The sequence below is a fragment of the Alligator mississippiensis genome, chromosome 3 (genome assembly GCF_030867095.1).
Source record: "Alligator mississippiensis isolate rAllMis1 chromosome 3, rAllMis1, whole genome shotgun sequence".
In the NCBI taxonomy this organism is placed as follows: domain Eukaryota; kingdom Metazoa; phylum Chordata; order Crocodylia; family Alligatoridae; genus Alligator; species Alligator mississippiensis.
The window spans coordinates 180,008,559-180,034,516 of record NC_081826.1 but is presented as its reverse complement, the minus strand read 5'-3'; the positions used below and the strand labels follow the sequence as shown (position 1 = coordinate 180,034,516).

Sequence of the window (25,958 nt, the reverse complement as noted above, 5' to 3'; positions counted from 1 at the left end):
AATGAGGCTGCCTGTTCCTAGTCTTCTCCCTCCCAAATCAGTGTTTCTCTTTTAGCTGAGTCCCTCAACCTCCCTCCCGTCTTTGGGCACCCATTCCCATAGTCTCCCATCCGTATTGTAGACTAAAATGTTTCCCCTTGTTTCTTTCATACCCCTCTGCTTCATAATAACTCATTCTCCCCTCTCAGCATTCACTTGTCATAGTATTTTTCTGAATTATGCTCTGTTCTTGGATATTCATACTACAGTTCCATAAAGGCAGGTTGCAACAACAGTATGCTTACAGATTTTTCTGAGTGTTTTTTTTTTTTTTTTTTTTTTTTTGTTTTTGTTTTTTACAGGGATCCAGTTCAAATTTACTTCGGGGGTCAGACTAGATAATCTATTTAGGTCCCTTCTGACCCCTAACTAACTAACTAACTACTATGAAACTTTGGGTGGAGTTCAGGTTCACTGACCACTAAATCTCCTGAACCACTCAAATAATGTGAAAAGCTATCTGGCTAAAAACTCTCTTGGCTACTCTTTCTGCACATCCACACACTCATCCTGTTGGCATGTTAGCATTTGGGCACATGTTTAACAAAGAGCTTAATACTTTTTTGAGTAATGCTTTTAATATCAATAAGCCAATGGGTTTCAAGGGGCCTGAGTTTACTTGGGACCAGGACCAAGTCTGAGTTTTAGGCGTGATAAAAAAAGGATCAATAGAATGTATTAATTTTAAGAACTGCTGATTGATTGGTCGGTTGATTGATTTATTTTTTTTATTTTTTTATTTTTTATTTTTTTGTGAGGCTTGCATATTGGAAACCCCTTGCTATAAGAAACCCCGCCAATTTGGGTCCCTAATACTGTTCTACACCATAATGTGTAGTAAATTGTAAGGCAATCCAAGTAAACTCATGGATTTTATAGTACTTTTATAATTGTCCTTTAAATAGAAGGGGTTTCTGAACCTTACTTCTAGCAGAGCTGGCATTCCACCGTTTGTAAGCTTAAGAAGCTGAAAAATTATTGAGCGTATTCAGCTTTGCTGCTATTCAAGTGCATTCCACAAAAAAAAGTTATTGAATAGAAAATACCCCACTCTTCGGGAAATACCTGAGCACAAATGTATCTCTTCCTTATTATGTATGTGCACCTATATATTGGTAGATGATTACATATTTTTCTGAAATAATTAATTAGCATATTTTTTCCTACACATTCAGAAGGTAGGGCATGATGGCACCTTAGAAATTAAATGGTGTAGAGGGGCTTGAGCTTTTGTACACAACAGCCTACTTCACTGCATAATATGAATGGATTTCACGGGTACTTGTAATAAGAGCTTACCTTCAGAGCTTGTCACCATAGCCCCTTCTGTGGACTTTAGGGATTACATCAAAGAAAAATGCCACTACCGCACAGCTCAATAGGAAATTGACACACAGGAGTCTGTCTCAACTCATGTTTGCTTTATAAGGTGTAATAATAACCAGGGTTGCCAACCCAAGGACAGTTTTTTGTTTTTGTTTTTTTTAAACTGGTAATCTGCAAATGTTTTTCTGACAGCCATTTTTTTTTTACTGAAATGTTATATATAATGCAAGTGAAACCGTTCAGCCAGGCCCTGAATGGCAGCAACAAGGGTCATGTTCAAATTAGGGGTATAATATCCACCATAGTAAACAAAACAAAAAGTTTAGTTGTCAGTAAAAAATCTGCAGATTATCACTAAAAAAAAATTCTTGGATTGGCAACCCTGCTTGACTACAGAAATGGTTTTACATTCTGATGTCCTTATCCCAGGGCTCCCCCAGTCAGTGCCATACCCTGATACCCACAATTGTACTTTGCATCATGTTACCCCTTCAGCCCATCCCCCTGCTGGCTTTGCTACAAGTATCTTGGTGTGGGCCTTCATCTGCCTCCTGTGTACCCTCCTAGCCTTACTGTTCCAACCTGGCTGCAGTGGCTTCCTCCCTATATCTTTGAAGCAAGCAGCTCTTAGAGGCAGAGGACAGCCAGAAGAAAAAGAAATACCATACTTTCTTGCATGCAACATACCCTGGAATATAATCTCACTTTTATTTTTGAGTGGCAGAATGAAGAAAAAAGTTTTGTCCACAGCTATGTCTGCAGAGACAGAGCCTAATATTCAACTGACTCGCCATCCCGGTCCTACTTAACTAAAGTTGATCCCTAGCTGCTGCTGAAGACTAGTCTCTGGAGTGGATCTGTAAATTTAAAAAGAGCTAAAGATTTTACAGGGATGTGAAATAGGAGGAGAGACCAGGAGTAGCTAGCAGACAGCAAAATTGTCCCTAAGAAAAGTTAGCGTGATTAGTGATCAAGACTATGAAATGGGAGAGACAATCATTAACATCTGTAGGGTGAAGAATAATGAGCCATTAAGTCAACTGATTCCTTCAACTGCCTGGTCTGTAATACCATACAACTGTGCAGCAGGATCAAAGCAGGCTGCTTCTGTCCTGGGCAGAAAGTCAGTTTGGCCACTTAATGCACACACCATAGTTCTGGGGGTCTGATTTTGGGGGAAGTGTGTCTTTTACGTGGGAAAAAAAAAAACCCAGTAATTTTTGTGAATATGGAGTGACTTTATACCTCGGCAGAAAACTCTGTACCAAGATCAGTATTTGTTAATAAAGGCTGTTTGCAGATGTTAAAAAAAAACAAACAAACCAAAAAGCCCCCATATTTTACTTTAAACTCGGTGTACTCCCAAGCCCAGCGCATGCTCAGAAGAGGCATCGCATTAGTTGGACCCGGCTGGCCCAATGTCTGTATATATAGGGCAGTTTAGTGGGGCTTTTTTGGTGCTTTTATTTAGTAGCTTATTGAATTAACTTCAGATAAATGCCAAAAAGCTCTGTAGATGTGCCAGTCCATGCAGATGGTGCAGAGCCAGGTCGAAGTAATGCACTGTTTCTTCCAGTAAAGCATGGGTTTTTTTGTCTCTTTGTTTGTTTTTTAACATCTGCAAGCAGCCAAAATGCACAGTGATCTGGAAGAAGTGAGCAGTTCTCCAACTACTGGCCTGTTCCCTGTACCTTTTAGGCAATCAGCTCTTAGAGGCAGGGGAGCACCAAAAGAAAAATAAATACCATACTTTCTTGCATGCAACACATCCTGGAATATGATCTCACCTTATTGTTGAGAGGCAGAGTGAAGGGTTTGTACACTTCTTCTTGTTTTTTTCTCTTTTTCTTTCCTGGTTTGTCACATGTTTAAAGCTGGGTTATTTTCAGGGCTTTTCTCAATCTGGATTTAGGTGGGGGACAGGGATCAAGGCTGAATGTACGGCAGAGGGCAGGGCATCTCAAGATCTCAGCACAAATACAGACATTATAGAGAGGGTCAAAACCCCCTATAGATCTTGGATCTGAAGGGAGAGGGGTTCAATTACAGCAAGAAATGCAGAATTTCCTAGAGAAATCACACAATAAGCTTGCATCTCTTACTAGAGCTTAACTTGCTGTTGCACTAGTTTGGATAAGTTTGAACAGGTGTTGGGGCCTACTTGGAGCCATAGTTTGACTCCCCAGGTAGGCTCAATGGGGAAAAAATAAAGTTGGTAGACTCTGTTGATCATAAGAAATACTGTTTTTTAATTTCCTGTATCTTGCAATTTTTTTTCAAATGTTACCAAATTTGGGATGCTACTCTAACTAGCACCACCATGAAGCATGCCAAACTTAAGGGCAACTGTAGTGAACTCATGAATTTTTAAAGCTCTTAGAAAAGTGAACCTCTATAAACAGGAAGGTGTTTTTCTGGGAAGTGTAATATATAGCCCGCTTATCTCAATGTGATCTCAACTGACTGAACACCTGATGGAGGTTAATATAGTCTGAAATGATAGCTCTTAAAGATCCAAATTGCTTCATTCACCCTAGTGGGTATATTCATCCCACCCTCCTTTGGGGTATTTTAGAACCTGTGGAACAACTTATTGTGAGAGAAGCTCTGGTGTGAATTTACAGCAGGGCTACAACGCTCCTGTCCATGTGTTTACCTATCATAAGGGAGGTACCTAGCCTGTCAATGAAGTTGGGGTAAAGTTCGTGTCATTTACTGCAAGGCCATAACATGTACAAGTTGCTATGGAGGGGGTGACGTACTTGTCAGCTTACCTGATTGTTTGCTTGTGTAATTATACATGGATGAAGCATGTCAGTTACTTCCTTTTCATATTGTTTTTAACAACGTGTACTTGATGTGTCCTTCCAGCATACCTGTTCTCAGCTCCTTACACAAACTCACCCAGATGCCAGCTCACGTAAGGTGCAAAGACAGGGGTTCGAACATGTACAGGTGGAGAGGATTCCATCAGATGGAGAGGGAACAGAAGGAATGGACAGGTCCCTCCTGATACTGATTCCCACAATGAGGGGCTCAAATACCCTCTAAATGTCTTCCAGGACTTTTTGCTTACCTTAGGGAGCAGAGAAAATAGTTTAGAAAACACCAAGAACGCAGAGAACACTCATGTCCTGACTCCCTTAAGCAGAGGAAAGAAGAAGCAGCTGCTTCCATTAGGGAGGTACAAGAGCCATGCATTAAATTGGGGTGATGTCTTTCTCTTTATAACAACGTATGTCCTAAAACACCTAACTTCCTTTGCTGCTACAGAGAACTAATTGAGTCTAGCTCCTGTCCATAACCTAGTCAGTCTTTTTCTTTATTGTTTGCTAGTTGTAGACAGAGAAGCTGGGGCTACTTGCCTTAGGTTACTCCAAAGGCTATATCTGGGTTTCAGAATTTGGTAGTCTGTTCTTGGGAAGAGGGACAGGTTTGGTACCTGGTGTTTCTAACAGGAGCTAATCTAGGGTCCCAGTGAAAAATTTGCTGTGCTTTCATACTTTTATACCTTATACTAAATCATTTCATACTTTAGAGAAGGTCAAAGCAGACTGTTGTAACATTGTGGTTTAACACAGCATGGCCCTTGTCACTAGACACTCCCTCTCCCCCATCTTTATAACTGTTTTGTGGAAGAGGAAGGAAAAGAGGAAGCCATCTAATTTGCAAATGGAGACTAAGGAGAAATCAAAGCAAAGTTCCTAGATTTCTAGTTAGGTGAAGGACATGGTTCATACCCGACTTGCAGGCTTGCTCACTTAAAGCTTTATCTAAGAGTTTGGGGACAATTAATTTTAGGATTTATAATAGTTCAGCAGATAGAACACAACTGAGTAGTGATAAATCATTAAATCCTGAAAGTATAGTTTTGTTGCCTCGGTCATCATCAGGCTCTCTCTCTCTCTCTGTCTCTCTCTCTTTTTAGAGGGTACTGACGTACTCTGGTTTCTTCCCTCTGGCCTGTATGATTACATACATTTTCTTCTTACAGTCTAGTCAAGACGCTTGTGTACAACACAACTTCCTTATACTATCTGGTCATTTATAAAGTATGTTTTTTAGTTGCACCACTTCTAGAAATAATTCAACATCTCCTATTGTAGAAACTGGGATATAGTGACAGAGTGGTTTAAGGCAGTTTTCCAGTATCTAAAAAGGGATTAAAAGAGGATGGAGATAGATTTTTCTTTATGACCATAAGAGAGAGAACTAGGAGCAATGGCCTCAAATTTCAGCAGAGAGAATTTAGGTTGAAGATAGCAAATAATTTTCTTGCTACATAGTTGGTTAGGCACTAGAAAAGGCTACCTAGAGAACTGTGGAATCTTTATCCTTGGAAAGTTTAAAGAACATGTTAGACAGAGGCTTGTTTTAGTCAGGGAAGATTCTGCAATGAGCAAGATGCTGGACTAGATGACTTTGTGAAGTCCCTTCCAGCCCTACTTTCTTATGGTCCTAATGCATCTTGCTGTGGCTTTAGAAGTATGATTTTAATCTCTGTTCTAGACTTAGGCTGAAGGCTGCCTCCAGTTGGCTTGGCTATAAATGGGTACATGGTCCTTCAAGCTTGGGAGTCAAAAGCCACTGAACATGATGCTAGCTTTGTTACTCCCTTGTGTGCCATTCACTGGTGTGCCTCAGGCTTGGGCTAACCTTTGATTTATTGCAGTTGCTCCACTACAGATGTTTATAACTTACATGATTTGGGCAACATCCTTCTAGTTATACTTGTGTTGCAAAACTTGTGCCACCATTACTATTAAATGAGTGTTACAAAAGATTATACAAATTTACCCAGAGTTCTTACTCTGAATGTTCAAGAATTTTGTGTGTGGTGTTCAACTTTGCAAAACTATCTAATCATAAATGCATTTAACAAATGTTGACACTGTGCATTCTATTTCCAGGATTATTTTATTATATATTATCCAGTAGGGCTGTGCAAAATTTTGCCGCCTGTTTTGTTTCAATGCTGTTTCGACCTCAAAACAGTGAAGTCGAAACAAAACAGGCAGCCTTGAAACAAAACAGGGCAGGAGAAATATTTCAAAAAATTTGAAACGTTTTGAGTTTTGACCGTGAAGCTGGGGCTTGCCTTCAATGCCTTGCCTGCAGGGAACAAGAAAGTAAAGTAAGGAGAAGCAGTGGGAGGAGTGGAGAAGGTGGGGGGCAGGGGAAGGAGTGCTCTTATTATTGACTGTCTAGCTGGCCAGTGACTTTCACCCTTCCCTGAGATCCCTTCCAACTCCAGTGCTCTGGGGGAGGGATGAAAAAACTGCCAACATTTTTTTTTTTTTTTTTTTTTTTTTTTTTTTTTTTTTTTGAACTGCCCTGCTTTCTGCCTTGGGTGACTTACTGAGCTGTGTGTTCTAGCAGTTCACTGTCAGACTACTACGGCTAGCAGCACTGATTTTTCTAAAGGATTCCCTGCTTGCTATCCTAGCAAGAGGGATTTCAGAATACCTGTACCTTTTTCTTCTAGACGTTCATTTTCTTACTATATTAATTGATTTATTCTTTTGAATTTTATACTTATATTGGATAGTATTACTATAGAATTTAATTTATATAGGAAAGGAAATACATTTCTATTTTATTTCTATACATTTAAAGCTTTGCAGCATACCATACATCATACATTATAGAATTTATATAGGAAGAAAGATATATTTATATTTGGTTTTATACGTTCATTTTTTCCACCACACTTACGCTATTGAATTTATGTAGGGAGAAAGATAAATTTCTATTGGTTTAATAAATTTCTTCACTGCACCACACCTACATTTTTTTTATTTATATAGGAATGCAAATACATTTATATATTTGTAGGAAAGGAAGACATGAAACACACTATGAAGTGTGGTGGAAAGGCATGTGGCCACACTGGCCAGCCTTCAGGGAGTGGCAGAAGAAGGGGTAGAGGGAGAGCTGTAAGTTTTTCTCCCCCTCCGTCCAAGCTAAGATGCAGCTTCTTTCCTCCAGCTAAAAGGGATGAGGCTGCTACAAGCAGCAAGGAGAGGGGAGCAGTGCCACTGCCTGTATCCGAGGCTGCATTCCCTCCATGTGAAGCAGCCATAACCCCCCACCCCCACCATGATGACAACCACAACCAGCAGCACCAGCACAGCAGCCTACTCCACCCCTATTTCACTTCCCATGCTGAACCTTCCAGTGCCAGAAGAAGAGCTGGCCGTGGATCTCAGTGCCCTTGCAAAGGAAATTGTGGGGAAGGAGGGGGAATCACCTGAGTTTGTGCTTGACACCCCTCAAGTTTCCCTTCGAGCCAGGTCTCCTTCCCCAGAAGGCACTTTGAGGAGGTTGATGTAGAGGTGGAAGCAAGCAGTTCAGCTGAGTCTGCTCCTCCTCTTACTGTGCCTCTGCCTGCTGAGGAGGGGGGAAGTGCAGCAGCATCCCGAGATGCACCCGCACCCCAGAAGCAAGCGGGTAGTGTGGTCTGGGATTATTTTGAGCTGACAGATGATCCCATGTACGCTATCTGCCTGCACTGCCAAGTCAAAACCAGCCAGAGCAAGGGAACAAAACATTTGAGCACCACGGGGATGCTGATGCATCTCCACAGGCACCACCCCCCTGCCCTTGCTCATCCTCAGCCTGGCAGCAGTGGGAGCATGCCCAAAGGGAAGTTCCCCACTCACTCCAAAGCCCCTGTCCCCCCCAAAGCAGAAGCAGGCCACCCTGGAACAGTGGGGGGAAAGGTGGACAGAAAGGGGGGTGAATTTCAAAGGCGAGCGAGCTCACCCAGAGCATTGGGGAAATGCCTGCTGTCGATGGACAGCCATTCTCCCTAGTTGAGCGGCCAGGGTTCAGGCGGCTCGTGGCGTTTGCAGTCCCATCATACCAAGTGCCCACACACACCACCTTCATTAGGATGGTGGTGCCACCCCTGTATGAGGCATGCAAAGAGTACATGAGGGAGGAGCTGCACAAGGCAGGTCCGCAGGTGGCCTTACACTACATCTCGGACATCTCGAGCAGTCAGGGTGGAGGTCATGCCTACCTATCCCTCGCAGGGCACTGGTGTGACCAGTGGGCTCTTCTTCAAGCTGAGGTGATGGATGAGTCCCACAAAGCAGCAGAGATCATGGAGGCAATGAACCACTTGGTGCAGGGGTGGCTCGCTGGGCAGGGCGAGCTTGCCCGCAGGTTCACCAACAATGGGGCCAATCAAGGTGGTCTATGATGCCAACTTTGTTGGCATCCGCTATGTGGCACACAAGTTGCAACTTGTTGTCAGGGATGCGTTGGAGGGGGACAGGGCTGCCGGTGATGGCGCTGCCACTACTAGCAAGCTAATTTCTAAATGCAGGAAGGTGGTACGCTACTTCCACTGGAGCAGCAAGGGGGGCAAGATGCTGTGGGATAAACAAAAAGAGCTGAACATCTCACTTCACAAAATCATGCAGGATGTGGAGACTTAGTGGAACTCCACATACCTGATTCTCGAGAGGCTGGTGGAGCAACAGAAGGCCATCCATGAGATGGCCTTGCTTGGGGAGATTGGGATCGGCGACCCCCTTAACAGAGTTGAGTGGGATAACATCTCCCAGATCTTGGTGATCCTCAAGCCCTTCCTCAAGGCCACTGAGAGCCACTGCTGATGCCCTCTTTAGCCAGGTGATCCCCATAGTGAGAGAACTTCAGAGCCAAATGGAGAGCTTCCAGGGACCAGACGTGTAGGCACTTGTGAGGCGGCTGAAGGAGGGCATCAGGAAATGGCTTGATCCCTTGCGGTCCAGTACAGTCCACGTGCTGGTCACCATGTGTGACCCAAGGGTGAAGGGCACTGTATGCGGCGGCCAAACCCTGAATCAGTGGATGGAGTCACTGGTAAAGAAAGTCAGGGAGTCAGAATGGTGGAGGTGGGGGGACGTGAAACAGAGGGATCCACTGTTTCTTGCTAGTGCACCATCCATGAGCCAATCTTGTCCTCCACCAGAGGCACTGCCAATATGGGCTAAGGGCATGACTTATATGGTGGGGTCCAGAGCCACCAGACCCCAGCTTCAGGCAGGTAGCGCTCACACCTTGGTGGCTGCCTATTTTGCCGAGGATGTGGAACCACTGGTGTGCGACCCCTTGGCCTACTGGGCAAGCCGCAGCCAGGTGTGGCCAGATGTGGCCACAGTTGCCCAGAAAAAGCTGTCCTGTCCACCAACCAGTGTTCCGAGCGAGAGGGTGTTCAGCATTGCTGGGAATGTAATGACTCCCCCCCCCCCCCCCCCCCCCCCCCCCCCCGCACCTACTTGGATGCTGGTTTGGTAAAACAGCTGGTGTTCCTGAAGGTAAACCTCCCACTGCTGGGGTTCCTCAAGCTCCAGGTGCAAACAGACTGAATGCCACCCTCCTCACTCCGTCCATACCTATTTCCTTTTCTCATTTTTTTTTAAAAAACCAGGTAATGCCCCACTCTCAGCTGGAGGGGACACTGACTGCATCACCAGGGGAAAAACATATCCCTGCTGAGCTTGTTCTCCTGCCAGGATGAACTTGGAGGTATGGGATGGGGCTATGGGGAAGGAGGAAGCCCCAGGTCCTGGGCATGACCACTAAAACTGCACCCTGCCAGGGTAGGAAGGCCTGGTGGGACTGCTGGCAGCGTGGCAGCCGTGTAAATGCCAGGACCAACGATCCCCTGGTGAAAAGCAGGTCGGAGGCGCCATAACCTCCAGCTAGTGCGTGCATGCATACAGTCCTGGTTGGGGAAAGCCCAGACCTATCACGTCTTTGACAGGCCTGATGCTGGTTGCACTGCAATTCTGAGGCTCCTGGTGTGCTCGGTTTAGCTGCCCGGGATGCCAGCTTTCGGGTTGAAAAACCTTTTGTCAGACTGAGGAAGTACCTGCAGTTGGTTTGTCTCCTGGTCCGGGATGGAAGGAGTAGTAAAGAAGCCAGAGGCCTGCCTGGCATGCAATGCAGGTGAGAAAGCCAGTCAGTGAAAATGGAAATGGAGGTGTTGGGGTGGTGAGGGACAGGCTGCGGCAAGGGGTGGGAGGGAAAGGGGGATGTAGCAGCGCAGGTAAAAGTGCAGAGGTATCTGGGGAGTCAGATGTCTGGTAGTTTGCAGTGTGTCAGAATTCCACTGTCTAATCTGTATTGAGTCCATGAGTCTCTACCTAAGAGACTGATGAAGTGAAGTTCATAGGCCCAGCTGTGAAAAGTGGTTTGTAATTTGTTCCCTTTCAGGATCAGGCCTGAGAGACTGGAGGCAAGAGTGTTTTTTTTTTTTTTTTTTTTGGTGAGGAACGTGCCCCTACAGCTAGTTGGGTATTGTTGTCTTTGATAGATTCTGGTGTGCAGTTTGTGGGGGTACTGGAGATAGTTGGCAGGTTTTGTGTTTTGAGCTGTAGGAGGTTGGCTTCCATTTTGGTGATGAGGTTAGGTGCTTGTTTGAATGTACCATCCACTTTTCAGAGCTGGGCCTATGAACTTCACTGCATCAGCCTCCTAGGTACAGAAACTCATGGACTCAATATACACAGTGGAATTCTGGCGCACTGCAACCTGCCAGACATCTGACTCCCCAGGCACCTCTGAACTTTTACATTCCTCTTTCCCCCCACTTCCCCACCCCAGCCTGTCCTTCACCCCCTGATGCCTCCATTTCCATTTTCACTGACTGGCTTTCTTGCCTGCACCGCATGCCAGGCCAGCCTCTGGCTTCTTTACTATTCCTTCCATCCAGGACCAGGAGACACACCAACTGTAGGTACTTCATCAGCCTGACAAACAGTTTTTCAACCTGAAAGGTTCCTGAGATATATTTCTCTAACTATTCCGTTTTTTTTCATAATAAACATATAAATATAGAAAAAAAGATAAGCCATCACACACACCACGAGTAATATATATCCAACACAGCATCTTTACTTTTTGCTGTCAATTCCTTTATAACAAGAAGGCTTGTGACAGTTCCGTTTGGCTACCTTAGATGCTACTGGTGCTGGCTGCTGAGTCACCTATGTTATTTTTACCTGCCATCGTTTACAGTGGTGTACTGAACCAAGGCTATAGGGGAGGAGGAGACCTCACTGGGTCATACTGCCGTGTTGTGCTAGGAAAGGCACACCTGAACACTCACAGTCTCTCTCTCTCTCTCTCTCTCTCTCTCTCTCTCTCTCTCTCTCTCTCTCTCTCTCTCTCTCTCTCTCTCTCTCTCTCTCTCTCACTGTTCCTAGTTGAGAGGAAAGAAGGGCCTGACAGTTCTGTTTGGCTACCTAAGATGCTGCTGGTGCTATTGGTGTTGAGTCACCTACGTTATTTTCACCTGCTGTCGTTTACAGTGGTGGACTGAGCTGAGTCTGTAGGGGAGGAGGAGACCTCACTGGGGCACACTGCCATGTTGTGCAGAGGCTTCAGTGTCAGGAAGGGCGCAGCTGAACACACAGTGTCACCTACCCATGTTAGGAGGTTTGCCTGCCTGAGGCCAGAAGTGCAGGGCCCCAGAACCCAGAGTCCCCCTGCACCTATCTCCTTGACAGCTGGCAAGCTTTGTGACTGCAGTAGGGTCTGGCAGGCCTGCAGTAGTTTTTTTCACCACCCTGTGCCCTAAAACAGACGTAGCTGGCAGGCTTCATGGCCACAGCAGGAACTAGCAGCCAGGCCTGCAGTAGTTTCCACCCCTCTCTGCCCCAAGACAGACACAATTGCACAAGCACCCATGTCACGAGTTTTGCCTGTCAACAGCCAGAGGTGCAGGGCCCCAGAACCCAGAGTTCCCCTGCACATATCTCCTTGACAGCTGGCAGGCTTTGTGGCCTCATCAGGGTCTAGCAGACCTGGAGCTTTCACCCTGCTGCGCCTCAACACATACAGTGTCACCCACATGACAAATTTTGCTTATTCTCAGCTTGATGTGCAGTTTCCCTGAACCCCCAGCACCTATCTGCTTGAAACTTGGCAGCCTTTGTGGCCTCAGCAGGGACTAGCATGCCTGCAGTTTTTACCCAGCTGTGGCTTAACACATACAAGTGACAAGGGTTTTGCTTTCAAGATTTGGGGTGCAGTTTCCGCAAACCCCCTACACCTATCTCAAAACTTGGCAGGCTTCATGCCCTCGGAAAGGGCTACCATTCCTGCAAGTCATCAAACTCGGGCCAGAAATGACAAAGTTATAGCCTGTTTTGACCTTCCGTATTATATCCCACGGGCAAAATGTCGAAACAGGCTCTAAACGGCGAACTTGTTTCGACGGAACAGAACGGAACAACCATTTTGAATTGAAACAAAATTCACAACAGAATGCTATTCTGTGTAGATGCTGGGCGAAATGGAACACTGCTATTTTGCATAGCCCTATTATCCAGTTCACAAGCCTGATGAGAGATTCTTAAAGATAAGAGACTTCTTAGTAACTCTCAGGGATTAAATGTTTAAATAACACAGTTTTTTTAGGTTAGATAACAGGACTCCTAGCTTTCACAGCCTGTTCAAACTTACGTTGCACTTTTTTCAAGCTTTTTTAGACTATCTGTATATTAAAGTGGCATCTTTGTTAGCCATTTATTCTTCTAGATTAGATGTCTTTTCAGGCCTCTCTACTCTTATTCTTAAGGAGATCTTCAGTATTATGCCGAAAATGGGTTCAGATTTCATCTGTCACAATATATATCACACTTCCCCCCTGCCCCTGACCTCACATTCATCCAGAACAGTCCTAGTTACATCCCTTAAATCTGAAAATTACCTAGTGGGGACTGAACGTTTTAAAACATTGAACAGGTTATTTGTTAGTCATGAGGAACCTACTAGTAAACGCACACTTCCATGTTGATTAAGCTATTGCTGCTTCCTGTTTTTTGGACAGGCTAGGAATGTACAGGGAGTGTTTTCCCTTCTTTCACTGATGTCCTTTCACGACATGTAAGACAACTTAACATAATGGGCCCATTACTGTGTAGAAAACAACTTTTGGATTTTAGAAAAGTAAGAAATCCAACAAAAATTGTAGTGGAACTAAAAGAGCAACAGAGAATCTTCAGAAGACTTGGGGAAAAAATAATTATTGGTACCAGTTAGTTCTAATGTCCACTATATTCCTGTAGTAAAACAGTGGAACAAGCAATAAAGGGGAAAACAATCACTAAACAAGAGAAGATAATGGAAACATGAGAAATAATGAGAAATGTGAATTTATGAACAAGAAGGGCCAAATTTGGCACTTGCATCTTTGGAAATCCAGTTGAAGTAAATAGAATTGGATGGAAATGTATCAGAGACAGAATTTAGTGATACTTGTGAGATTTGGTTTGCATTTTTCAATTGAAAGATAAAAGCAGTGCAAGAAGGTGGACATCCAGGATTTGGTAATATAACAATTTGGGAAAATGGAAACTAGAGTGGAGAGAGGAAGGGATAGCCTTATAATTCAGGCATTTGGCTGGATATTAGGAGATGCATGTTGTCTTTTTTGGCTTTGTTATGAATTAGCTGTTTGACCTTTGGCATGCCATTTGGTTTCTTGGCCCTAAGTTTCTCTGTTTGTTCAGTGAGTTACGAGGTTTATTTCACAACTGCATCATGAGATACTCAGAGGATATTAGGGCACAGTAATTTTTATTTCTTATTATGATGACACTTAGCAATTGAAGGAGGAACTTTATATGCAAGGCTGATTTGTGGTAAGGAAACAACATGGCTTGAAATACACTTCAGATTTATATTTGACGTTAAACAAGAAATAATTTAAAAAGGCACAGTAAATTCAAGCTAAGAGTGACAGCATCTGCTAATCAGGAAGAATTCTTTGTAAGCAAGCCCTACTTACTCTGTTTCCATATATACGTAATGGGCAGAACAGTGTGTGGCTGGAGTTTGTAGTGTTCTCAGATGGCAGGATATACATTTGAAGGGTGTGTATGCAATAGCTGGTTAGAACAGTACATGAACTAATGTACCCCCAGGCCAAGACTATCACACACGTGGTTTGAGAATTAGGGATCTGCAAAATGGATATTTATGCATATTCCCACTCCTATCAAGCTGAACCATAATGGGCCCATTATGGAGCACACCAGAACTCCTATATTCTGGTTCATAGTTTCCTGGAAATGAACAAGTCTGTAGAATATCCTCACTCCATATCTATTTTGTTGCTGAAAATTAATTACATTTTATTAGTTCTGTGGTAATTTTAATTATCTTTGTAAGTCCTCAAAACCAGTAAAAGCTCTTTTATATCTTAAATATTTCCAGCAATATTAAACTTCTGGAGGTTAATCTGTTTTGGTGTTTCTTTTGTCAAAAAGCATTTGGGAAAACTTTTAATAGCGAATAGCAGAGTCACTTTTTGAATTCTGAGTATTTCAAAATCTGCTGGGAATGTCTTGGGCAAGACACACCAGATAAACTCTAACCTAAGATATAATACAGCATTTAAAGTCTTTATTGGATTGTTTCAGGTTAGTGTGCCATGGAAGAACCAGTCTCTTATTCGAAAGCTAGTTTCATTATAAGTATGGAGAGGCTAGCACTTCTCTGTAATACTATGTGTTTGTTAAATTTAATTTTATTGTTTACAGTTATAAAATATTGCTATACTTCCCTTTGTTAGGTCACACTGAAAGTACTCCTGATACTTAAATACTAAATCAGTGGTTTTCATAGATTTCATAGACATTCAGGCTGGAAGGGACCTCGGAGGATCATCGAGTCCAGCCCCCTGCCCCAGGGGCAGGAAGTCAGCAGGGATCATAGGATCTCAGCAAGATAAGTATTCAAATGTGTCTTGAAGGCGTTCAAAGTGGGTGCTTCAACTGCCTCTGGCAGCTGTCTATTCCAAACCTTGGGGGTTCAGACAGTAAAGAAGTTCTTCTTTATGTCCAGCGCGAGTCAGTCATGGTGGAGTTTGTGACCGTTCGATCTTGTCATCCCTTGGGGCTCTTTGGTGAACAGACGTTCCCCCAGATCCTGATGAGCACCCCTGATAAACTTATAGGTGGCCACTGGATCACCCCTGAGCCTGCACTTTTCAGGGCTGAAGAGTCCCATGGCTCTCAGCCTCTCATCATAAGGTCTGTTTTCCTGACCTCTGATCATGTGTGTGGCTCTCCTCTGCACTCTCTCAAGCTTCTCCACATCCTTTTTGAATTGTGGAGCCCAAAACTGGATGTGGTACTCCAGCTGCAGCCTTACCAAGGCCGAGTACAATGGGAGAATGACGTCCTGAGATTTACTTGAGAAGCATCTATGGATGCAAACCAGTGTTTTGCTCGCTTTACTAGCCACAGGTTCACACTGAAGGCTTATGTTCATCTTGTGGTCGATCATCACCCCCACGTCCCTTTCATCTGTAGTGCTAACTAGTGTAGCCCTGCTGAGCCTATAAGGATGCTGCAGGTTTTTCCTCCCAAGGTGAAGAACCTTGCATTTTTCAGTGTTGAACACCATCAGGTTCTCATCCTCCCATTTCATGAGCCTGTCAAGATCTGCCTGAATCACCCTCCTGTCCTCAGGTGTGGATACTTTACCCCAGAGTTTGGTATCATTGGCAAACTTGGTCAGTCCACTTCTGACACCAGTGTCCACTTCATTGATGAAGATGTTAAACAATATAGGCCCTAGGACAGAGCCTTGAGGGACCCCACTGGTGACCGCGCACCAAGACGATTGGCTTCCGTCAACCACCACCCTCTGGGTCCTACCTCAGAGCTAATTCCCCAGCCAGCGAATTGTGGTGAGGTTGAGGTCGCAGTTAGCCAGTTTTGCCAAGAGGTGATCATGGGATACCAGATCGAAGGCTTTTTTAAAGTCAAGATATACAACGTCAGTCTCTTCCCTCTTGTCCAGATGATAGGTCACCTGGTCATAAAAGGAAATGAGATTGGTCAAGCAAGACCTGCCTGCGACAAACCCATGCTGGGTATCCCTCAGGATATTGCTGTCAGCTAGTCTGTTAAGGATGGCCTCTTTGATAATCCTTTCCAAGACCTTTCCCAGGGTAGAGGTCAGGCTGCTGGGCCTGTAGTTTGCTGGGTCTACTTTCCTCCCTTTCTTGAAGATAGGCACGACATTGGCCTTCTTCCAATCTTCAGGCACTTCACCAGAGCACCAGGAGTTCTCAAAGATCCATGCCAGGGGCTGAGCTATGATGCTTGCCAGCTTCTTGAGTACCCTTAGGTGTAACCCATCAGGGCCGGCTGACTTGAAGATATCCAGCCTGTCAAGGTGTTCCTTCACGTGGTCAGCTTCGATGGAGGGCAAGGAATCTCCCTCCCGGGCCTCCCTGACCCACAGTTTTCAACCTGTTGTCTACAGACTGCTAGGCTTCTGCCTGCAGACTGTTTAAGGGGCCCACAAAAGATGACTATGATCAATCAAAAGTATGTGAATACCCACACTTACAATTTAAAGTGGTCTGCACTAGAGGTGCACTGATAAAGATTTTTTTGGCCAATACCAATGACCAATTATTAATGAGCCATATTGGGTGGTACTGTTTTGATTGATGATATGCAGCCCTGAAGCTTAGAGAGCAGTATACAGCTGGTAAGTCTGTTGGGGGGAAGGGACAGGGGAAGGGAACACGTACGAGGGGGCAGTCAAGGCTTCTGCAGTGATGGGGAGGGAACGAGGCAGGGACAGAGGCAGGACAGGTGCTGCCCAGCCGGGGCATGTCATGGGATGGAGCCATGAGTGGCTTGTCCAGGCAGCATGGGAGGGGGTGGCTCCTGCCACTGTATGCACCTTGGGGAGTCAAGGGGAGCGTTTGCCCACCAGATCTGCGTGCGGGGTGAGGGTGGGCTGCTGCTGTGGGCTGGTCCTGGGAGCAGAGATGGCACTGGCCTCTTCTTGGCAGGGGACTGGGCCAGGGCTGTGCTTGGGGCGGGTGGTGGGAGCACTGGAGGCGGGGATGCGGTGAATTCTGGGGTGACAGTAGCCCACTCTGTAGCCACCTGGCCAAAAATAGCAGATTGCCAATAATGTAAGTTTTCCTTGCATCGCTGTCAATGCGATACTGACCGCTGTATCGGTGCACTTGTAGTCTGCACTTCCATTCTAAATTTCCAAAGGGATCCACAAATGAAGAATGGTTGAAACCACTGCACTAAACAATAAGAGTGAAGTAGTGTAGTGATTTGGTATGGCAGGAAAAGGGCTTCTATTGATCTGCAAGTAGAATTCATATTCTGTTGTTTTGGAATTTCATGCCTAGTAAAGGTTCAAAATTCTAAATAACTTTAAATATACATTAATAATAGCTGAATTCTATATTAATATTTTGCCACAATATAGTTGTTAATTTAAGTGGTCTTATTTTTAATAATTATGTTTATTAAGGATGTAATATTAAGGTTCCTTTAAAAAGTGTTTATAATCATATACAAGGTAATCTTTGAACATGAATTATTGCATACCTCTAATTATTTTCCATTCTCTGTCATATTAAAGCTATTGTAATTTTTTTTCTTTTCTGTGTGGTATGTAGTTTGCCACAAACTAGATTATGGAAGAGTAATGGGTAAAATTGCGCATATCAGATTTTACATAGTGTAGCATAAAATATACCACTTAACCATCCTCAGACAAAATAATACTGAGTAGATCATAAATGTCTTGTAAGTAAAACAGAATAGGGCTGATCCCTTTTCAGTCTGTATATTTCCATGTGTACTAATCTGTGTATTTTAAAGGGAAAATTATTAACAAGTTTAGTAGAAAATTCTTGCCATTCACGTTAGTCTTGACATTTTTAAGTAGTTATAAAAAATAGCAAACCAATGTTTTGAAGCTGGTGACTGATTTCCAAGTTTTCTATTTGCATTTTTAAAAAGCTGCATTATATTATAAATTGCTTATGTAACAATTGCTGAAAATGGGAATTTAACCTGTTTCAGACATACAATGTGAAATTTTCTGTTATATTTTATGAAACTCCTAATTTTGCCTTTTGGTATTCTACAGAATCGAGAAAATGATGAGCTAAGAGCAGCCCATGAAAAACGCAAGGAGAGGCTGCAGATGTTACAGACCAACTACAGAGCAGTAAAAGAGCAATTAAAGCAGTGGGAAGAGGGTTATAGCAAGTAAGTTGCATAGCTCATTAAAAATATTTTATCTAAATATTAAATCTGAATGAAACAATTACATAGGTGTTCTGAGAGTCTGATTCAAATCAAGTAGTCATTATGTGATGATCTTTTATTTATCTTTTATTAAAGCAGAGTACCTGGCACACAATCATATGAGAAAATGTAAAGATGAAATCAAGATTAAAATGTAATGAGCTGACATTACTTATTTTGTTTAAGATCTCATTTTGAGCTTGACTACTGGACAAAGGTCTGATAGGGTTGCTTATTATGACTGCCTAATTCCCCAGTGGATTAATTTGATGACTGTGTGTTCTTTTTTTTCCTTTTTCTATGATGGAAAAATGGATGGCTTTTTGTTACAAACACTTTATAAAAGAACTGCATTTATTAAATAACGTAGAGGTAAATAGACATCCGGTGAAATATTATAAATATTGAATGTTAAAAACAAGATTTTAGGGTAGACATCAGTTAATGGCCTTCTTAAAGGAAAAATATTCACAAAACAGAATATTCTCTTTTTTCAAATGTATACAAATATATTACTTCTGGTTATCCTAGACATTTTTAAATCATACTACAGTAATATATCTTTTAAAACAAAATAATCAAAATATCAAAATCTAGCAAATGAGAAGTTTATATGTTTGAAAGCCCCATCCATAACTGGCATAAATTTTCTCTTTCAAATTTAATATTTATGCCTAATACTTTTGGGACATCTTGGACATTTATAAATATATCAGTACATTTTGGGTCTTAGGTGTGTAGGTTATGTTTCAGGAAAGTATGAAAGCATGTTCTTATTCATTGAAATCATAGGATGTGTGAACACTTGCTTAATGTTCAGCATATGCTTAGGTGCGCTCCTGGAAAACGATGTTCTCCATAACAAGGACTTTCACTATACATTTTTGTAACATCCAGTGAAACCTTTATGGCTTCATTCTTATTAACAAAGGCTGTTTTACCTCGATCTAAATAAAAAGGCATTAAAAATCATATAATTTACTATCCAATTGCCCATCAAGAATGACGGGGGGGGGGAGGGGAGCAGTTGGGGACAGACTTAGGCTTTTATAATATTAGAATTTGTAGGCCATTTTATTGTTTTATGTGGCATAGCAACTTCAGTGTGAATAATAATCAGCCTTTCCTGTTATTTGTTCCTGGTACCTTAATCTGGCCCACCTCAGTAGATTCCCATTTCTGCACAATATTGTCATAAGTTCTAATAGACAACCTCATTGGCAGTGTCAACAGAAAAGTTAGGGAGTTAAAGGAAACAGAGACTGAAATCTTTTCATAATTTTAAATAATGGACTGTTAAATTCAGGATTGATGTCTTTATCCAAGATATGGAGTAGTTTGGTCCATTCACTGCATAAATATACTTAGCTTTAGTTGAAGTCAGGTTGAATCACTCACCAACACCACAAAAATCAGATTGTGTATGTATCAAAAATATTAAAAATAAACAAAATCAGCTTTTGGTAGGTTGAGAACATATTCAAGACACCCAGGTTTCACTGAAACCATAAAATCCTTGTGCTCCAGTACTGTAGAAATAATAAATTTGGAGTAGCAAAAAAGTTGTGAATAATACTGATTCTCAGATATCCCTGGCTGCAGAAATGATAGGGCCTACTATGGTTTCCACATTCCAATGTAGTATTACAATACTATAGTGTTATGGGGCCTGCTGGGATTTCCATATTTTATTGTACAGTATCTTTACATTGACGAAATTTTTGCCCACAGTAAGAATGAAAACATGAATGAAGAAATGTTGTTATTTCATTTTTCTTCCTGGCATCATCATTAATAGCAAATAAAATGATTTTTTTTTTTTTTATCTTCTCAAGTCATCTCCTGATGTACACTCAAGCCACAGAAAGTCCATTCTAATGTTAGGAAACAGTCCAGCAGCTTGCTTTAAAGCTGGGCACTTGGGTTACTTTCAGATCGGTTGGGAGGAGTACTAGGACTGGTAGCTTCTAAGCTTTCTTGGAGACCTTTTACCTCCTTTCTGATGACTGCATGAATGAGGGAGACCATGATCTGCCGTATCTCATTTCAGAGCTCTACTGCCATACTAGCATACCATTTTTCTGAGACTCTGTAGTCTGACCTCTAATTTTTATACACTGAATTTTAGTAGTCGTATGCAATAGAAATCAGTTTAGCATACATGAGTTATTCATTAGTGATTTCAAGTGTGGGTGTGTGGGAGGGAGAGAGAGAAGGTGTGGGAAGAGAGTGTTTGAGTTTTATTTTCTTGTATGTTTTCAATGTCAAAACAAATATTTATTATTTTCCCACCCCCACTTATAAACAGGAATGAAGGTAGTAAAAGCCGACACCAGCATGCAGACCCTCATCAGCTTCGCCAGGAAGATTGTGATGCTGTCTGGAATGAGCTAGCGTATTTCAAAAGGGAACACAAAAAGCTATTGATTGAAAAGTGAGTTTCTTTCTCAAACAATATACACATGGAGAAACATGCTGGTGGTTTTCTGAAGTTTTTTTTCTTTGTGCCTTGAAGGCCACACAGAGGAATTCCTGACAAAATTCCAAAATTAAACCCTCTTCTACCAAAAACAGAAAGGAAAAACATCAGCTTTTTTTCACCTTATCAGTGACAAGTTACAAGTTTGCTAGCACTAACAGAAACTGTTTTGCATGATCTAGGGATTGTGTTAATTAATGTGGCTCTCATCTGTTGGAGGTGTCGCTCTTCATTAGCCTGTATTTTACACACTGCCATGCTTCATTTTTGGAATGAGGTGGTGAGGGGATAACCTAGCCAGCCATCCTTTTTTGATCTCCTTGATACATACGCAATGCAGAATGCCTCAGCTCTCTTGGTTCCCTGCCCTGTCCTGCTAATCCCAGCTGAGCTCATTATGGTGTAGCCTTGCTGCTACTCTTGGAGCCAGAGCTGTCCAAGCTAATTACTGGTAGCAGCAGAGCTGCCTGTTAAGGGTCTGGTGTGGATCTGCTAACATGGTCCTTGGTAGTGACCTGCAAAAAGCACGAGGGACTTGCTCTCTTTCTTGCTGTGCACTGCCTGTCCTTTGGGTTTAGTGCTGATCCCTTCACACAGCTCTTTTAGCTGTAGTAAGTGTAAAACTTGGTGAAGGAAACTCTTACTTTAGAAAACATACAGTTTGCTGCTTTGATCTCATAATTCATAGACTATTAAACTCAGCCTGGGAAAGTAAGAAAACTTCCCTTTATACTAGACAGAAGGAAGTTACTACAGTATAATTATCCTTTCCTGCTATTTAACAGTTGTTTTAAGTCAGGTTGATTTTGTTGTTTAACCATCAAGATACTTATGGAGCTTCTCTTCAAACTTGGGTTAGGTTTTGCCTGTTAGCATGACCACATTAAGGAAAATACGTTTTCCCATTTAATATTTATACATATCTGCTCTGTTGCACTTAGCATAAAGAAAGGCTACAATTATAATATACTTTTGTTGAAAGTTAGTTAATTTACTAGTGTGGGTGCACGTTTTATGTATCCAATATGCAATATTACCTCTGGTTTCATTGCATGCAGCTTCATATTATCTCTTTTAGTGCCTAGTATTTACAGTTGTATAACTGTTCTTCTCAGTGTACTTCTCACATTCCAGTTTTTGTTTGCTTAATGAATTTATTTTAATTTGTACAGGCAACAATCAGGAAAGGTCCCCTATATCTTGCTATAGATGCTTTTTGAGAACTTAACATATAACTATATAGGTACTCTTGTAATCCTCAGTCAGTCTCTAATCAGCATATCCAGCACAACCTGTAGCATCCCATTAACAAAAAAGTGCTAAAGATCTCCCAGCAGAGCCTTTCCATTCTTGCAAAGCCAGGGCAAGCAAAGGAACCATGCGTGGTGCATGCCCAAAAAGTTAAAAAACGTGAGTGATTTCAATTTTTTGTGGAGTTAAGAAGTAAGCTGTGTGGTCTTCATAGGGAATGCCTTGCTAGCTATCCCATTTCTTATATCAGTCAGGATCTTTCACAGACCAGGACTGTCAGCATCGCACAGAGGAGGAGTTGAGCTCGTCACTATTTAAGATGTATCGATCAAAACCAATGCCTTAAGTTCTACTTAATACTTGCTAAATTGCTCCTCTGATTCCTGGAGGGTCTTTGACCTAATGGGGAGTGGTAGTATGTTTCCCTGAAGAGTTTATTTCACATTTGCAGCCAATTTTAGGCTATTTTTTTGTCAATTAAAGAAGTAAAAATTCTCATATTTTGTTTTATACAAAGCTTCCTATTATTTGTTCTGATTTCACTCAACCTCACCCAAGCAAATACCTGCTGGGATGTGCAAACTCACTAAAATAAGAAATGCAGCGGACGTGTCTGCAAAGAAACTTGCACCAGTTATCTAGAAGTGTGATATTTAAAACCAATTTAATTAGTTAATCCAAAAGTTTTGTGGCCATATTTACATTCACAGAATGTATTGATTTAACTTAAATTGATTAAGAACAGGTTTCAGCTAAACCTATGCCACTCTTAAACCTAGATAAGTGTATCTACATATGATTTTTCTACTGGCTTAACTACGTTTGTTTAAAAAATGTTTTTTAAATTTAAACAAGAGAAACAAGGCCAATATGTGGATGTTAAAGATTCAAGATATTATTTAGATAAGACCTAGATCCTTTTTCTTTCTTTTTTACGTTTGGGAGTTCTCCAAATGAGGAATGATAGACAGAATGGACTTTCATCTGGAATAATGGCCTAACTGCATGTAGACCACTCTTCAGATTATTTAGGAGGTATACTGACTCCTAACTGGAGTTAGTATCTGATGATTCCACTGACTTTTTAACAGGTGCTGCTGCGTGATATGCAACTTTTAAATACTAGTACACTTGAACATATATGGACTTGGAAGTATAACTTTAAGCACCTTTTCTTTGAAAATATTGAGTGAAGTGCTTAAAATACAAGTTCTCTAGATTTATGAGGTGCAGAATGCTTGAGGTATGGAGAATATTGATGGATACTGAATCTGTATACCCGTTTTTTGATACTGAAGCCTTGTTTAAAGCAGAAGAGACTTATGAATTTTTTTGTACTGAAATCTGTTTTTGCTAACATCATTTTTATTGCCAAGTGATGTACCACAGCACAGTTTTACAGCTGATATAGTTGCTGTCCATTATGTATGTTGATCCATGTTGACCCAGTCCTGGACCTGGAATCCCATGACGTGTCTTGCCTGTGTTTGTTGTAAACTCAACCAAGTGAGAGTTCTTGTTTTATTGTGTCCTTTGTAAAGCATAGTAAATATTTACTGTGCTATCTAACACTTAATAATAATTTTAAGGCATGATTTGTAATTCCCACTGAGTGTCAGGTATTATAGTTCAAAGTGCCACATTTATCTCTGAATATCTTCTCCAGTATTGCAACTTATTACACTTCTTTTATTAGTAAAATCTGGTCATTATTGGTACCACAGTGTTCCTGTGCATGTGTTCCTATAAGTTTCTCTTGACCCACATCCTTTGAAGGGGTTAAGATTCTTCCACTGTCACTTTAAATGACTTCCATCCTAATAGGATTACTGAATAAAACTCGATGTATACAGAAAATATTTTCATTGCTTATTTTACTTGATGTTTTTATATCTTCTACAGTTCCCTTTTTTTTTTTTACTAAGGTAAAGTGCACTGTTTCAATCAGTGTGTCAGATGTGGATAGGAAGCCACGTTTTACAATGTTTGATTTATAGAGCCTCTTTCTTATCATCCTTTGGGATATAAAATTGAATTTGTGTAAGATTGTTTTGAACCCAGGACCACTAGATGAAAAAAATAAGCATCACTAGTTCAAGTGACAATGCCAGTTTAAAGTAACAATGCCAGTTTGAAGTATCATAGCTCTTAAACTAACATGGCTACTCACTAAAAGCTTGTTATCCTTAGAAAGCTGGGAATGCTTCAGCTACTGTCTTCTAAACTCCTGCCAGTATTTAAGGGATTGGAGGAGAAACAAAAACTGTACTTGGAATAACTGTCTTTAAAGTACATCTTTTATCCACATTATTAAAATGTTTTTGTTGTGTTATAGAATGTTAATTTAATAAATATCTCAGTAGCCGTGCACAACTTAAACAAAAGCTAATGAGTAATGCAAGTCAATGTAGTTGCAGGTAGAGTGAATATGGCCTTTTATTCATTCCTGAGCCATGGGGGTCACTCTCTTAATGCACTGTGTGATGCTCTTCAAACACCATTTTGCTCCAGATGTTAAATGCCATTCCAGTTTTCATATTCAGGATCTGCTTGAGCCTGCTAAAGTTAAGCAGAAACGTGGAACTTGATTATTTTCTTTTCCCCTTAAGTAAAATAGAAAAGCAGCATCATACTCAAATGGACTTTAAAACTTCACTCAGGAGGATGAACCATACTGCTAGTACACAAATTAGTTTTTATTCAAGTTGTTAATTAAGTAGTATAAAACCAAAAAAAAACTTCACAGGATTAACATTTAGTAGCAACAAAATGTTGGAAAACATTAAAATACATACAACCTTTTTTTAAGTTTCAACCGTCATCATAAGTTTCTACAACTAGAAGTCTTTAGCTGACTGAATATTTTACTGATTAATCAAGTTTTACCAGTAGTATAGTTTATACTTCAAATAAATCACCAGTTATATTTCAGTCATAAACGTAATCAGCTAAATGAAGCAAATATGTTACTGTCTAGGCTAAGGTTTATTGGGCAGGTCTGATGGGATTAATGACTTTGCACTCTTAAGCCATTTTCTGGCACTCTTGTGACACGTTTTCAACAGGTGTTACAATTACTTAATAAGTTTTGGCTACCAGACAAAATGTTCAATTCACTCTATATTTTGAAATTCTTTTGTGTAGTGTTTTTCCTAATTTAACCAGGCTTTTCTGGTACAGTGATATAGGAATCGTCTTCTGCCCATTTTTGAAAATACACATATTTCCTGTTAAATTCCTATAAGCAGCCTAATAAGGTGTTAATGTTTCGTCACATGTGAAGGGTCTGGGTTCTGTGGGAAAAATAGTGTGTAATCATGTCCTTGAAGACAATATTGTAATGTACAAAGGGGCAAAATTAGGGTAGAAAAGGCAACTTTAATTCTGGTATAGTTTGGTACATTTAATAGGGAAATGGGATCTGATGCTCAAACCCAACAATTGTGCCTCCCAGTATGCCACGTGTTCTCTGGTTCCCGTCTTGAATCTTGCAGACAGTTTACGCCTAAAATACAGCAGTAGTTTACACTTGTTTACCACTTTTCAATCAATAAGCTGATTTTTTTTTTTTTTTTTAGACCTAATGAAAGGAGGTAAAGTGACCACGTACAATTCTAAGCAATAGGTTCCATCTTTCATCATCCATCTGTAAGCTCTGAACTATATGACTGGGGCTGTTAAATTATTCCAGTCCTTAGCTGCTCTCACATCTTTCAGTTTCTAGCAATTATTAATTTGAAATTTAGCTCAGAATCACTTTTAATAAGTATAGTAGT

At 41.4% G+C, this 25,958-nt stretch overlaps 1 protein-coding gene across 8 annotated transcripts in view; it reads left to right on the top strand.

Moving 5' to 3' along the window:
- Window positions 1-25,958, top strand: part of CNTLN (centlein) — a 369,536-nt gene that overhangs the window by 183,013 nt on the left and 160,565 nt on the right. For all 8 annotated transcript variants that reach the window (XR_009460954.1, XM_059724694.1, XM_059724692.1 and 5 more), the window contains 2 exons: window positions 18,292-18,413; window positions 20,761-20,886. Coding sequence is in view for 7 of the 8 variants with exons in the window: in XM_059724694.1 (XP_059580677.1) it covers window positions 18,292-18,413; window positions 20,761-20,886 (248 nt within the window). In the remaining variant the exon portion in view is untranslated. The remainder of the gene's footprint in view (window positions 1-18,291; window positions 18,414-20,760; window positions 20,887-25,958) is intronic.